General features: G+C 35.0%; 2 protein-coding genes across 2 annotated transcripts; both read left to right on the top strand.

Annotated features, from left to right (window-relative positions):
• The first annotated feature begins 3813 nt into the window (after positions 1-3813).
• On the top strand, positions 3814-4869 carry LOC127095331 (uncharacterized). Its single transcript, XM_051034037.1, has 2 exons — positions 3814-3826; positions 3935-4869. The coding sequence occupies exons 1-2, from the start codon at positions 3814-3816 to the stop codon at positions 4867-4869; spliced, it is 948 nt and encodes a 315-aa protein (XP_050889994.1).
• A 2124-nt stretch (positions 4870-6993) lies between these two features.
• On the top strand, positions 6994-7565 carry LOC127095330 (uncharacterized mitochondrial protein AtMg00810-like). The gene is made up of 2 exons (XM_051034036.1): positions 6994-7260; positions 7380-7565. The coding sequence occupies exons 1-2, from the start codon at positions 6994-6996 to the stop codon at positions 7563-7565; spliced, it is 453 nt and encodes a 150-aa protein (XP_050889993.1).
• The last annotated feature ends 7226 nt before the right edge of the window (positions 7566-14791 follow it).

Below are 14791 nucleotides of genomic sequence, written 5' to 3'. Positions count from 1 at the left end.
TCGTGTGTATTTGTATATTTAATTATGTCTGTCAGATTGATCTCAATATACGTTTTTATTTTGTTAGGGCAATAATAAAATTTAGATTGAAAAAGAAATACCGCAATAGGAAGGACATTACCTGGATCAGAGTTCAGGTATATATTAAGTATCTTATTTTTGCTTATAATAGTGTTTGTTTTTTTGCTTATAATAGTGTTTGTAAGAAATTAACTATATATATATTGTTTGTTTTTCTGTGTAGTATCCTCAGCAAAATAATTCGGTCGATTGCGGATTTTTTGTATTGAGATTTATGAGAGACATCATTGCGTTGAATCGTATAGACATCCCAAAAATGGTATGGAATAATAACTTAGGGTTTATTTTAATATTATCGAATATTTCATCTAATTTGTTACTAAATCATGAATATGTTTTATTCTCTTAATTGTAGTACTTTGAGGAATACAAAACTTACTCAAGAGCAAATTTGGATGAAATCAAGGATGAATTGTGTCAATTCATTGTTGATCAAAGAATCATATAGCTAGGTTGTATATTGTTGTACATATATGTATGGAATGTTGTTGTTGTATGTTGTTGTTGTATATATGTTGTATATTGTTGTTGTAATTTTACTAAATCATGAATATGTTGTTGTATATTGTTGATCAAAGAATCATATATTAATGTTGTATATATGGAGGATTAATGTTGTATATAAATGGATTCATGTTGTATATATCAATGGATTAATGGTGTATAACATTGGATTAAAGGATGAAATCAATATGAATTTTACACTTTTGCAGCATGCGAACAGGTTACCAATTAAATATCCACTGTTTTTCAAACAAATTTTTTTAAAATAACTAACACTTTAGAGGGCGCTTTGTCCAGAAAGCGCCCTCTAAACACTTTACATTGACAACTTTAGATGGCGCTTTTTCCTGAAAGCGCCCTCTAAACACTTTACATTAACAACTTTAAAGGGCGCTTTTTCCTGAAAGCGCCCTCTAAACACTTTACATTGACAACTTTAGAGGGCGCTTATTCCTGAAAGCGCCCTCTAAACACTTTACATTGACAACTTTAGAGGGCGCTTTTTCCTAAAAGCGCCCTCTAAGGTGTCCCTTTATGGACCACTCCATAGGGCGCTTTTTTCTGAAAGCGCACTATAATGTGGCCACTTTAGACAGCGCTTTCTCCAGGAAAACAAAGCGCTGTCTTTACCTATGTCAGCGCCACTTTAGAGGGCGCTTAAAAGCGCTGTTATAGGCCAAAATAAGCGCCCTCTTTTCCCTTATTTGGCGTAGTGCAAATTATATATAGTTATAGATAACAATTTTTTTTAGTAGAACAAAAGTATACTTTTATGAATTGAAGAGATTACATAATTTTCTCCTTAAATAACTTCTCTTCCACCAACACTATAGTCCTTTTCATCTCCTCTATCTCTTTCGCACAATATTTTAATTCGAGCAACTCATTATAACTATTAAAATGTTTAAATATAATCAATAAATGTCACTTAAAAAGAATAGTAACTAAAAATCATTAGTTGACTGCAAAGTGATGAAAAAAAGGTGGAAATACATTTAACAATAATATATATTAATAACAAAAAAATAGACAATTATATCCCATAAAAAGGGTGCAAATGTATAAATGGCTAATATAATATTTAACACTTGCGACCCAATTATGTAATATAAGTCTTAATATTTTATTATTATTATTATTATTTATATTTCATCTTTATTTTTCAAAAACCATTAACAATACATTAAAGTCAGATTTTTCTACCATAAAAATCATTAAAACTCTCTTTGATAGGGTAGATAAATAAAAGTTAAGGAAGAGAGAAAGTAAAGAACGGATAGATAACATATCTTTTGTATGCAGTATAGAACCTTGAAATATTTCTATATCTATGAATAAATACTAAAAAACTTTGATCTAAATATGATGAATCCACCATCACAACCTCCTAGTACCTCTTAACCTATTGAAATCGTACTTGATGATTTTGGATCTCAGGAACATAGATAGAAGATTCCGATCAAATTCCTGGAACCCTTTGAAAGATTGTCTTCCTTTGATCTGCATGTCGCACATTCATAACCATGTTATGTGAATCAAATCTTCACCTGCAAAACTATAATAAGATACATAAGCAATGCTTATCTGGTACATGCAATTTTTATACTAAAAGTCATTTCACTATCAACTAAAGTGGATTGTAGTATAACAATGAACCTTTTTTTATTTGGATTAAATAGAAAAGAGAAGTTGACTAGGGTAGTTTAGAAATTGTCAAGTAGTTACAAAAAATTTTATTATGTTTTTATTTTGAAAAATATTGTAAATTACAAAGCATAAAATTGGAAGATGAAAGAGTTTGTCCAAAAATTTGTATCAATTTATATATAGTTATAGATAACAGTTTTTTTACAAGAACAAAAATATGTTTTTATGAATTGAACGATCAAATCTAATAATAGACAACATAATTTTCTCCTTAAATTACTTCTCTTCGACCAACAATATAGTCCTTTTCATCTCCTCTATCTCTTTCTCAGAATTTTTTAATTCGAGCAACTTATTATAACTACTAAAAATGTTAAAATATAATAAATAAGTGCCACTTAAAAAGAATAGTAACTAAAGGTCATTAGTTGACTGCAAAGTCATTAAAGAGAAGTAGAAAACATTTAACAACCATATATATTAATAACAAAAAAATATACAATTACATCCGGTAAAAAAGGTGCAAATGTAGAAATGGCTAATATAATATTTTACACTTGCGACCCGAATACGTGATATAAGTCACAGTAATTTTATTATTATTATATTATTTATATTTCATCTTTATTTTTCAAAAACCATTTAAAAATTAATTAAAAGTCTGATTTTTCTTTCATAAAAATCATTATAACTATCTCTTTCATAGGGTCGGACTTTCAACTTTTATATCCATATTTAGCATTTCCATATCCTTAAATTAAAGCATTATGTAAAAAAAATAAAACAGAAATGTTGTTACTTGTCCTTTGATTTTCTATATGAAAAATAAATAAAAATTGAGGACAGATAGATAACATATCTTTTGTATGCAGTATAGAACCTTTATCTATGTTTATACCTATGAATAAATACTAAAAAAACTTTGATCTAAATATGATGAATCCGCCATAGATAGAAGATTCCGATCAAATTCTGGGAATCCTTAGAAAGATGGCCTTCCATTGATCGGCATGTCGGGCATACATAACCATGTTGTGTGAATCAAATCTGCGTCGGCAAAACCATAATTAGATACACACGCAATGCTTATCTGGTACCTACAATTTTTATACTAAAAGTCATTTCACTAACAATTAAAGTGGATTGTATAATAACAACGGACCTCTTTTAATTGGATTAAATAGAAAAGAGTGTTGAAATATTAAACTTGATTTGGGCCTAATTTTATTATTTGATTTTGGGCTTAGTTTATATTGGATAATGTTTCTAGAAAAGTCTTGTAGTATTTAGAGTATCTAGATATTTCTTAAGATTGTAATATTTTCTAGAATACTCTTTGAATATCTAGAGTTGAGAACTCTCTAGAATTAGTGTGTCTAGATTTCTCCTTAGAGTACTATAAATAGAGATGTAATCCAACACTTTTGAATCAAGCAAAAAAATACAAATTTCTCTCTTCCATAAATAATTCTCCTACCTACCAAGTTTTTATTCAAGCCTTTAATATTCCCACACACTTTTCCTTAACACAAAAGGGTCTATTTCCAACAAAGTGGCATCAGAGCTTCAAGGTCCTAAAAAATGGCGAATGGAGGTTTTCCTTTTCTAATGCCGATGCTCACAAAGAACAACTATGACAATTGGAGTATCAAGATGAAGGCGCTATTAGGAGCTCAAGATGTGTGAGATATCGTTGAGAAAGGTTTCAATGAGCAAGATGAAGCCTCGCTAAGCCAAATTGTAAAGAAGACATTGAGGGAGTCAAGAAAGAGAGACAAGAAAGCTTTCTTCTTCATTTATCAATCGGTGGATGAAGATACATTTGAGAAGATCTCCAACGCAACGACGGCCAAAGAAGCATGTGAAAAACTTCAAACTTGCAACAAAGGAGTGGAACGGGTGAAAAAGATTCGTCTTCAAACTCTTAGAGGTGATTTTGAACGTTTATTTATGGAAGAGTCCGAGTCAATTTCTGATTATTTTTCTCGAGTATTGGCCGTAGTCAATCAACTTAAAAGAAACGGTGAAGATGTTTATGAGGTAAAAGTCATGGAGAAAATACTTCACACTTTAAATCCAAGTTTTGACTTCATTGTTACCAACATTGAAGAAAACAAGGATTTAAAGACCATGACTATTGAGCAACTCATGGGTTCCTTCCAAGCATACGAAGAAAAACAAAAGAGAAAAATTAAACAAAAGGAGGCTATGGAGAAACTACTACAACTCAACATAAAGGAAGCAAATTATGCGAATTACAAGAGCCAAAGAGGACGAGGTCGTGGCCAAGATCGTGGGCGTGGACGCGGACATGGAGGAGAAGGAAGATGCAGTTACAACAACTACTCTAACAATGGAGAAAGAAGTTGGAATCCACAAGCAACAAGAGGTCGTGGAAGAGGAAATTCATGGTCGAGGTGTGACAAATCACAAATCAAGTGCTTCAACTGCAACAAGATCGGTCACTATGCATCTGAGTGTAGATTCTCGAAGAAAGTTGTGGAGAAAGCTAACTTTGTAGAAGAAAAAGGCAGAGAAGAAGAAACTTTGTTGCTCGCGTGCCAAAACCAAGTTGAAGAGAAAAGAAACAAATGGTACCTCGACACCGGCGCAAGCAATCACATCTGTGGTGATTGAAGCATGTTCGTAGAGATCAATGAAGCGACAACTGGCAATGTCTCATTTGGAGATGACTCAAAGATACCGGTCAAAGGAAAAGGTAAAATCCTTATACGCTTAAATAATGGGAGTCATCAATTCATATCCAATGTCTATTATGTTCCTAACATGAAGAATAATATTTTGAGCTTGGGACAATTATTAGAGAAAGGCTATGACATCCACTTGAAAGAACATAGTCTTTTCTTAAGAGATTGTAGACATAACTTGATTGCTAAGGTTCCTATGTCAAATAATAGAATGTTCCTCTTAAACATTCAAAATGATGTTGCAAAGTGTCTCAAGACTTGCTATACCGACTCTTCGTGGCTATGGCATCTACGATTCGTACATCTCAACTTCGATAGTCTAAAATGTTTGTCAAAGAAGGAAATGGTGAGAGGCTTGCCTAGTATAAACCACCCAGACCAACTATGTGAAGGATGTCTAGTTGGGAAGCAATTCCGGAAAAGCTTTCCAAAGGAATCAACGTCAAGAGCGACAAAACCGCTAGAGCTCATACACACTGATGTCTGTGGAACAATCAATCCAAACTCATTTGGTAAGAGTAAATACTTTCTCCTCATTATTGATGATTATTCTAGAAAAATATGGGTTTATTTCTTGAAGGAGAAGTCAGAAGTGTTTGAAAACTTTAAGAAGTCCAAAGCCCTTGTGGAGAAAGAAAGTGGTCTTTCCATTAAGGCCATCAGATCTGACCGAGGAGGAGAGTTCATTTCAAATGAGTTCCGAAAATATTGTGAAGACCATGAAATCCTCCGCCCACTAACAGTGCCAAGATCACCACAACAAAATGGAGTAGCAGAGAGAAAGAATCGGACCATACTTAACATGGTGTGAAGCATGCTTAAGAGCAAGAAGATGCCGAGAGAGTTTTGGGCCGAAGCAGTGGCATGTGCGGTTTATCTGACAAATCGTTCCCCAGCAAGAAGCGTGCATGAGAAGACACCACAAGAAGCATGGAGTGGAAGGAATCCTGGGATCTCTCATCTCAAAGTGTTTGGAAGCATTGTCTATACTCATGTTCCTGATGAAAGGAGAACAAAGCTTGATGATAAAAGTGAGAAGTATGTATTCATCGGTTACGACTCAAGCTCCAAAGGGTACAAGCTCTATAGTCTGAATAGTGGAAATATCGTCATAAGTCGTGACGTGGAGTTCGAAGAAGAACATTGTTGGGACTGGAGTCTTCAAGAAGACAGGTACGATTTTCTTCCTTACTTTGAAGAAGAAGACGAAATGGAACAATCAATGATAGAAGAAAATATTACACCACCGGTCTCACCGACACCAAGGTCGGATGAAACAAGCTCAAGTGAGAGGACACCACGACTAAGGAGTATTGAAGAGCTTTATGAGGTAACCGAAAACATAAATGACATTAACCTTTTTTGCCTTTTGGGTAATTTCGAGCCTCTAAGTTATCAAGAAGCAGTTGAAAATGTAAAGTGGAAAGACACCATGGAAGAAGAAATCAAGTCAATCACGAAGAATGATACATGGGAACTTACTACACTTCCACAAGGACACAAAGCAATCGGAGTAAGATGGGTGTACAAGGCGAAGAAGAATGCAAAAGGAGACGTGGAGAGATACAAAGCAAGATTGGTGGCGAAAGGATATAGTCAAAGACAAGGAACTGACTATGATGAGGTATTTGCCCCTGTTGCTCGTCTTGAAACTATTAGACTAATCATTTCTTTGGCAGCCCAAAATGAATGGAAGATCTATCAAATGGATGTGAAGTCGGCCTTCTTGAATGGTTTTCTCGAAGAAGAAGTTTATATCGAGCAACCACAAGGCTATGAAGTAAAAGGGCAAGAAGAAAAAGTCTTGAAGTTAAAGAAGGCATTGTACAGACTCAAGCAAGCACCGAGAGCTTGGAATGTTCGAATCGACAAGTAATTTCAAGACAAGAACTTCATCAAGTGTCCATATGAGCATGCACTATATATTAAAGCGCAAAGTGGAGATATTTTGATTGTGTGCTTATATGTTGATGACTTGGTCTTAACAGGGAACAATTTAAGCATATTCGAAGAGTTCAAGAAAGACATGTCAAATGAATTTGAGATGACAGATATGGGGCTCATGGCATATTATCTCGGCATCGAAGTAAAGCAAGAAGACAAAGGAATTTTTATCACCCAAGAAGGTTATGCCAAAGAAGTCCTTAAGAAGTTCAAGATGGATGATGCCAATCCAGTTGGTACCCCGATGGAATGTGGAAACAAGTTGAGTAAGCATGAAAATGGAGAGTTTGTTGATCCAACTCTTTACAAAAGTTTGGTTGGAAGTCTGCGTTACTTGACAAGTACAAGGCCGGATATTCTCTATGTTGTAGGAGTCGTAAGTCGCTACATGGAAGCTCCAACAACAACTCACTTCAAGGCGACAAAAATAATCCTTCATACATTAAAGGTACAACAAACTTTGGCTTGCACTATTACTCTTCTAATAATTATGAGATTATTGGCTATAGGGATAGTGATTGGAGTGGAGACTTGGATGATAGAAAAAGCACTACTGGTTTTGTGTTCTTCATGGGAGATACTGCTTTCACTTGGATGTCAAAGAAGCAACCTATCGTCACACTATCAACTTGTGAAGCTGAGTATGTTGCTGCCACATCATGTGTTTGTCATGCAGTTTGACTAAGGAATTTGTTGAAAGAATTAAAAATGCCATAAGAAGATCCTGTCGAAATATGTGTTGACAATAAATCAGCACTTGCTTTGGCAAAGAATCATGTATTTCATGAAAGAAGTAAGCACATCGACACTCGTTACCACTTCATAAGAGAATGCATCGAGAAGAAGAAGGTGAAGTTGAAGTATGTGATGTCTAGAGATCAAGCTGCCGACATTTTTACCAAGCCACTGAAATTGGAAACTTCTGTGACGCTAAGGAATATGCTTGGAGTCACAAATCAAGTTTAAGGGGGGATGTTGAAATATTAAACTTGATTTGGGCCTAATTTTATTATTTGATTTTGGGCTTAGTTTATATTGGATAATGTTTCTAGAAAAGTCTTGTAGTATTTAGAGTATCTAGATATTTCTTAAGATTGTAATATTTTCTAGAATACTCTTTGAATATCTAGAGTTGAGAACTCTCTAGAATTAGTGTGTCTAGAGCTCTCCTTAGAGTACTATAAATAGAGATGTAATCCAACACTTTTGAATAAAGTAAAAAAATACAAAGTTCTCTTTTCCATAAATAATTCTCCTACCTACCAAGTTTTTATTCAAACCTCTAATATTCCCACACACTTTTCCTTAACACAAAAGGGTCTATTTCCAACAAAGAGAAGTTGATTAGGGTAGTTTAGAAATTGTCAAGAAGTTACAAAAATGTTTTATTACGTGCTACAATATTATAATTACATATTATATTTTATTTTATTTTTAAAATATTGTAAATTATAAAGCATATAATTGGAAGATGGAAGAGTTCGTCCAAAATTTGTATAAATTTATATATAGTCTTAGATGACAGTTTTTTTACTAGAATAAAAATATACTTTTATGAATTGAACGATCAAATCTAATAAGAGACTACATAATTTTCTCCTTAAATTACTTCTCTTCCACACACACTATAGTCCTTTTCATATCCTCTATCTCTTTCTCACAATTTTTTAATTTGAACAACTCATTATAACTATTAAAATATTAAAATATAATCAATAAATGTCACTTAAAAAGAATAGTAACTAAAGATCATTAGTTGACCGTAAAGGGATGAAAGAGAGGTAGAAATACATTTAACAATCATATATGTTAATAACAAAAAAATATACAATTACATCCAATAAAAAAAGTGCAAATGTATAAATGGCTAATACAATATTTAACACTTCCGATCCAATTACGTAATATAAGTCATAATATTTTTATTATTATTATTATTATTATTTATATTTCATCTTTATTTTTCAAAAACCATTTAAAAATACATTAAAGTCAGATTTTTCTACCATAAAAATCATTAAAATTATCTCTTTCATAAGGCCGGACTTTCAATTTTGATATCCATATTAAGCATTTCTATATCCTCAAATTAAAGCATCTTGTAAAAAAATGAAACAGAAATGTTGTTACTTGTCCTTTAATTTTCATATGAAAAATAAATAAAAGTTGAGGAAGGTAGAAAGTAAAGAACGGATAGATAACTTATCTTTTATATGCGGTATAGAACCTTGATCTATGTCTATACCTATGAATAAATACTAAAAAAACTTTGATTTAAATATGATGAATCCACCATCACAACCTCCTAGTATCTCTTAACCTATTGGAATCATAATTGATGATTTTGGATCTCAGGAACATAATACCTCTCTAGATTTTAAAGATATATAAATACAAGCATTACAATTCAATCAATTGGAGATCACAAATTCACAAAATTACTATCTTCAATCACCTCCTGCGATTTTCAGAACTCTCTAACATTCACTTACCAAACGTTGAGATTCACCCTTCGAAAGCTCACATTCCATCAATCATAAATTGCTCTCTCCAACCTCACTGCAATCTTCAGAGCTCAGCCATCACAATGCACAAAAGTTGAGAAGAAGTTTGAAGAATCAAGAGAGGTAGAATCAGAAGCGAGAAGAAGAAGAAGAGGCATATGCAGAGGTGAAGGATTAGAAGAAGCATACAAAGGACTCATACATGTTTTTTCCTCCGCATCGAAATCGGTAATTCTCCGTTCTTGCCTCAATTCGTATTTGTTTAAGCTTGAATCGTTCGAACTGAATCCTTGATGCACAAACGCGACGTCGCCACTGTTGAGAATCCGTGAACGTGATGAGGAACTCTGAACCGAGGAGAACACGACGCTGATAAGGCTGGAATCGTAACCCACGAGCATGAGTTGTTATAGAAAAACGCCATGATGAACCATGAGCGACGTCATTGAGAATCCAAAATGCAATCCATAAACGAAGAATAAATAATTTCTTAAGTGCGATACTGATGAACTGAAACACAATTCTTGAACGCGGACGCAATGAAGAATCTGAAACGTAATCCATGAATCGAATGTAAAGAGGATGAAGGACCACTGTTGAATCCCTTGAGGCAAACGCGAGCATCAATTACATAAACGCTTTCCATCTTGGAGCTTTTTTCATTTCTGTTTGCTGCTTCTTTTCATAAGCGTTATGGTTGCAGCTTGTGGATAAGCAATTTTCATTTTTGGCTGATGGTGTTGGGAAAACTTTACCCCGTACCCCTACAATTGTACCCACACCCCTACATTTAAATTTTTTTGACCAAAATACCCTCATATAAATAGGGTACATTTTCCATTTCTAATTTTTTTTACCATTTTCATCTCAAGAGTTCCGGAAAAGAGAATTTTTCACTTTTTGGCATTGTAAACCGGAACACTCAGAGTAAGTCTTCCGGTTCATGAAATGTATACCGGAACACATGTCTAAAGAGTTCCGGTTTGTTGCCTTTAGGGGGCACTAAACCAGAAGTCTTTTAGAAAGTCTTCCGGTTTGGATTGTTGTATACCGGAAGTCTTTCTTAAAGACTTCTGGTTTGGATGATCTAAACTGGAACTCTTTAAGAAAGTGTTCCGGAAGTCATCTTGTTTTTTTACTCACCGGAACTCTTCTTTGAAGTGTTCCGGTACGTTTTTTTTTATTTTAAATTTTAATTATTTTTTTAAACTTTTTTTTTTGCAGTGGTTCGAAGACGAGGTGCAGATGGTAGGATTCCAGTCCGCACGTTAGACCGGGGTGCATCTTCATCTGCAGCTGAGCCGACTGGATATCCAGGAGGGTCGTACGATACGTCTCTTTTGGTGAAGTACGAGCATCATGTTGCTCGACATTTATGGTTCAGCGAGGTAAGTAAACGGGCTATATTTGAAAATGAATAATAGTTGAATATTTTATATTTTGTTTTCTAATATGTGTTTTAATTGTTTTTAGGAAAGAGGTCCAAAGAAAGAGTTGAAGGTTGCTGGACATGGACTGAAGTTGACTTTTAGGGTTCCATTGGCTCTTCCACCACAGATGGAGAGTTGGGTATCTAGATCCGGTTTATCTTCACTGCAGAGAACCAGTCTGAACAAGATAGACACAAATCTTGTCTCTGCATTTGTGGAAATATGGCATCTAGAGACATCTTCATTTCACATGCCGTTTGGTGAAATGAGCATTACTTTAGATGATGTCTCATGTTTACTTCACTTGCCCATCAGGGGTATCTTCTAGAGTCCTCAGGATGTGACAGAAGAGGTAGCTGTTGAACTTACTGTTGACTATCTAGGAGTGTCACAGGGTCATGCACAGTCACATGTTCGTAGCTGCAGGGGGTCGTATTACAAGTTGGAGTGGTTATACGATTTATTCGTACAGCATAGAGCTGCTTCCAGCTGGGCATATGCGACCAGAGCATATCTATTGATGTTGGTGGGTTTCACCATATTTGCTGATAAGACCTTTACACTTGTAGAGGCACGATACCTCCTCCTGTTTACGGACTTGGATAGATGTTCAGGATATAGTTGGGGAGCAGCTGCACTAGTTACCCTCTACAGATATCTCGGAGATGCGTCCATGTACAGTTGCAAACAGCTCGGTGGATATTCTACTCTCCTACAGGTATATAATTTAATTTTGTTTATTAAGTGTTGGATTCATTTTATAAAATATGTTAACTTAATTTATTTTATTTATTATGTTTGTATTTTGTAACAGTGCTGGATTCACGAATACTTTCCAACTGTTGGAAAAAGGGGGGAGAATTAGAAACCTGCTGATAACTGTGGTCTTCCCCGAGCGATGAGATGGTCGTATAGGCAAGGAGTCCTGAAGGTTGATGATTTACGACCTATTTTGGACGAGCTGACACCTGCCGACGTCATATGGCGTCCATTTGAGGATCATAGAGCATGGTGTCTATTTGATGAGATATGTCTTTACATGGCGTCTATTTGATGAAATATGTGTTTACACCTGCCCAACTCTCTGCGGACCATTGGCCAACCATCCTCACCATATCCATGCAATGATGCAATGACTCTAAATCCACAATTACCATCTGATTCAACATTAACTACATCTTCAATGTATGACCTAATATGATTAGGAAATTGAAGAATGAATTGTGGTTGCTTCTTTGATAATTTTATCTTCTTCGAAGTCTATGATGGTTGAGATTACCTTTGTGAAGATTGAGATGCCTTATCAACATACTCATGATACGAAGGGTCCCTATAAACATCATATTCTGCTGGTTTTTTCCCTTTCTTCTTCACTCCTCCTTTGGTTTTTAGTTTCTCAAGTGGTGGACACAATGGAGTCATTGTTGGGTATGCTAGTTCACATACCCTACTCTTTAATGCCCTTTTTCCAATAACATCTAATGACCTAAATCGTCTCCACAATTCATCCATTGCAGAAGTCATATCCACCTCTGATCCATCATCTTCACCTACCTCTAACTCAACTTCCATAGTTAGTTTCCTCCAATGAACATGAACAACATCAATGGGTATCGGTATACCACCTAGTGTGTATCTGGCTAACTCACAAGCACAAGGTAACCCATAAGATGTTCTAAGAGTACAACCACATATTTGCTTGTTAGTTCCAACATAATCAACTCTCAATAACTCTTCAGCAATACGTCTCAAAGCAGCTCGAGATACGGAACCACGCAAATAACCATAAAAGGGACTTACGTGCGCGTGCTCAACTTCGTAAAAACTCTTTTGAAAAGAAGCTCTAATGTTTCCCAGTTGTAACCTCAAGTTGTTATTCATGGCTTCCCAACATTTGACCATGTCACCTATACTGTTTCCTAACATCTGCTTTAACTTCCAATGAGCAGATTCAACCCTAAAAATATTGAAAATAACACATAAAAAATACAGAAATAATATCACATATAAAAATAACACATACAAAATTATAAGACGTACCGATTAGTCATTGTGTTACCCAAATGTAGCACTCGATTAATCCATGCTCCAACAAATCTATGCCTATGTGGAGTCAACCATGTGTCTTTCACATAATTAATAAATCCACTATAATCAACACATGCTTGCTAAAGTTGATGCAACCGTTGACCATACTCAACCTCATCACTAGCCCAGACAACTTCCATCCATAATGTGTCTATCGTCTTTTGCAGGTCATTCACCACATGTTGTTTGCATTTGGCACCAACGTTTTTGTTAATGTGAAATCTATATAGCAAATTAATCGACCTGGGAAACACAATTTCAATTGCTTTCATCAAAGCAGGATCTTTATCTGTCAAAATCACTTGTGGACACATGTCTTTCTTCACAAACAACTCTTTTAATTTCTCCAATACCCAGCAAAAATTCTCTGTTTGCTCAGACTCCATATACGCAAATCCAACAGCAAAAGTCAACTCGGTCGATGTCATGCCAACAATTTCAAACAAAGGTTGTCTATATTTGTTTGTCTTGTAGGTGCTATCCATAACTAACACAATCGGAAAAATATTCAACTTAACCGAATCAGGATGTGCCCAAAATATCTCTCTCACCACTTCCGAGTCATCCTTTTTTCTACTCCAATAGACATAGCCTGCATCCTCAATAAGCTTAAACAGATGTTGTATCTCACTCCTAGGACCTCTTATCTCTTTTTGTATCACACTCTTATGCTTGTATACTTGCGTAATCTGAGTGACATTCTCAGGATATCGATCTTGCAAGGAAAGCAATATGTGTCTAGGTGGTACATGTCTCTTTGCCAAATCAGCGACATGTTTCTTCTCATCTGTGGTCAACCTACCAATAAACGAATGACCTTTTAATCTATCAGGTAAACCATGATTATGTAACCCATATTTTACATCAATCTTCCAACCAGATCCATCTTTCGTCGGAGCCGACCTGATTTTAAATGGGCATCCACATTTCTTGGACTCACTTTGGGTACCACTATCAGTAATCTTGTGTTTCCCACCTTTATCACAATCAAATATTATTTTGTTACTTCTCCCTCTCTTCCCCGTTTCAGTATCTGAACGACTGATAATAACAGTTACTTTATTATCGATTCCAACCTCTTTAATCCATTTGATAACCTTTTCTCGTGTACCAAATATTTCCGTCGTTATAAATGCATCAGTAGTATCTACACATATTTGGGGAAGATTTTCCATTCCTGCAAAATAAAAAACAGATTAAAAAAAAAAAAAAGCAAACCGGAACACTTCATGAAAGAGTTCCGGAACACATACCATACATACCGGAACTCTTCTCCAAAGAGTTCCGGTATGTGTAAATTTGTTTACCGGAACTCTTTCAAGAAGTGTTCCGGTTTGTAAATTTTTTCTGATTGAACCGGAACTCTTTCATGAAGTCTTCCGGTTCATTGTTTTGTGTGTTCCGGAAGTCATTCTTGAAGTCTTCCGGTTTGGGAAAAATACATACCGGAAGTCTTTTTGCAGGAGTTCCGGTGCGAGGGGCGTGAAAGTGTAATTTCTGAAATTTTCAACTGAATGGTAAAAATGAAATGGTAAATTGGTTAAAACCAATTAAGGGTAGAATGAGATTTTTTAAAATTTTGTAGGGATATGAGGCTAAGCGTAGGGGTACAAGGTAAAATTTTCTGGTGTTGGATTTAGCTTTATGTTTGGTTCCGGTTTGGGCCTAAGGCCCAAATGGTTTTTGCTCTCTCCACCCTTGCAATAGGGCCTGCACCTCCTTTTCTCATGTTCATTAATTAAATCTAAATTAATTTATTTGATTAGGTTAATCGATTCTAATTAATTTCATATTTAAGTTCAGTTTGTGTTTTTGTGTGCTTATAGAGTAATTGTGATTAATGTGATTATTTGTAATCATTAGAAATTCATGTGTTAATTAGATT

The sequence above is a fragment of the Lathyrus oleraceus genome, chromosome 6, assembly GCF_024323335.1.
Source record: "Lathyrus oleraceus cultivar Zhongwan6 chromosome 6, CAAS_Psat_ZW6_1.0, whole genome shotgun sequence".
In the NCBI taxonomy this organism is placed as follows: Eukaryota; Viridiplantae; Streptophyta; class Magnoliopsida; order Fabales; family Fabaceae; genus Lathyrus; species Lathyrus oleraceus.
The sequence above is the reverse complement of the archived record's forward strand: the minus strand, read 5'-3'. Positions and strand labels throughout refer to the sequence as shown.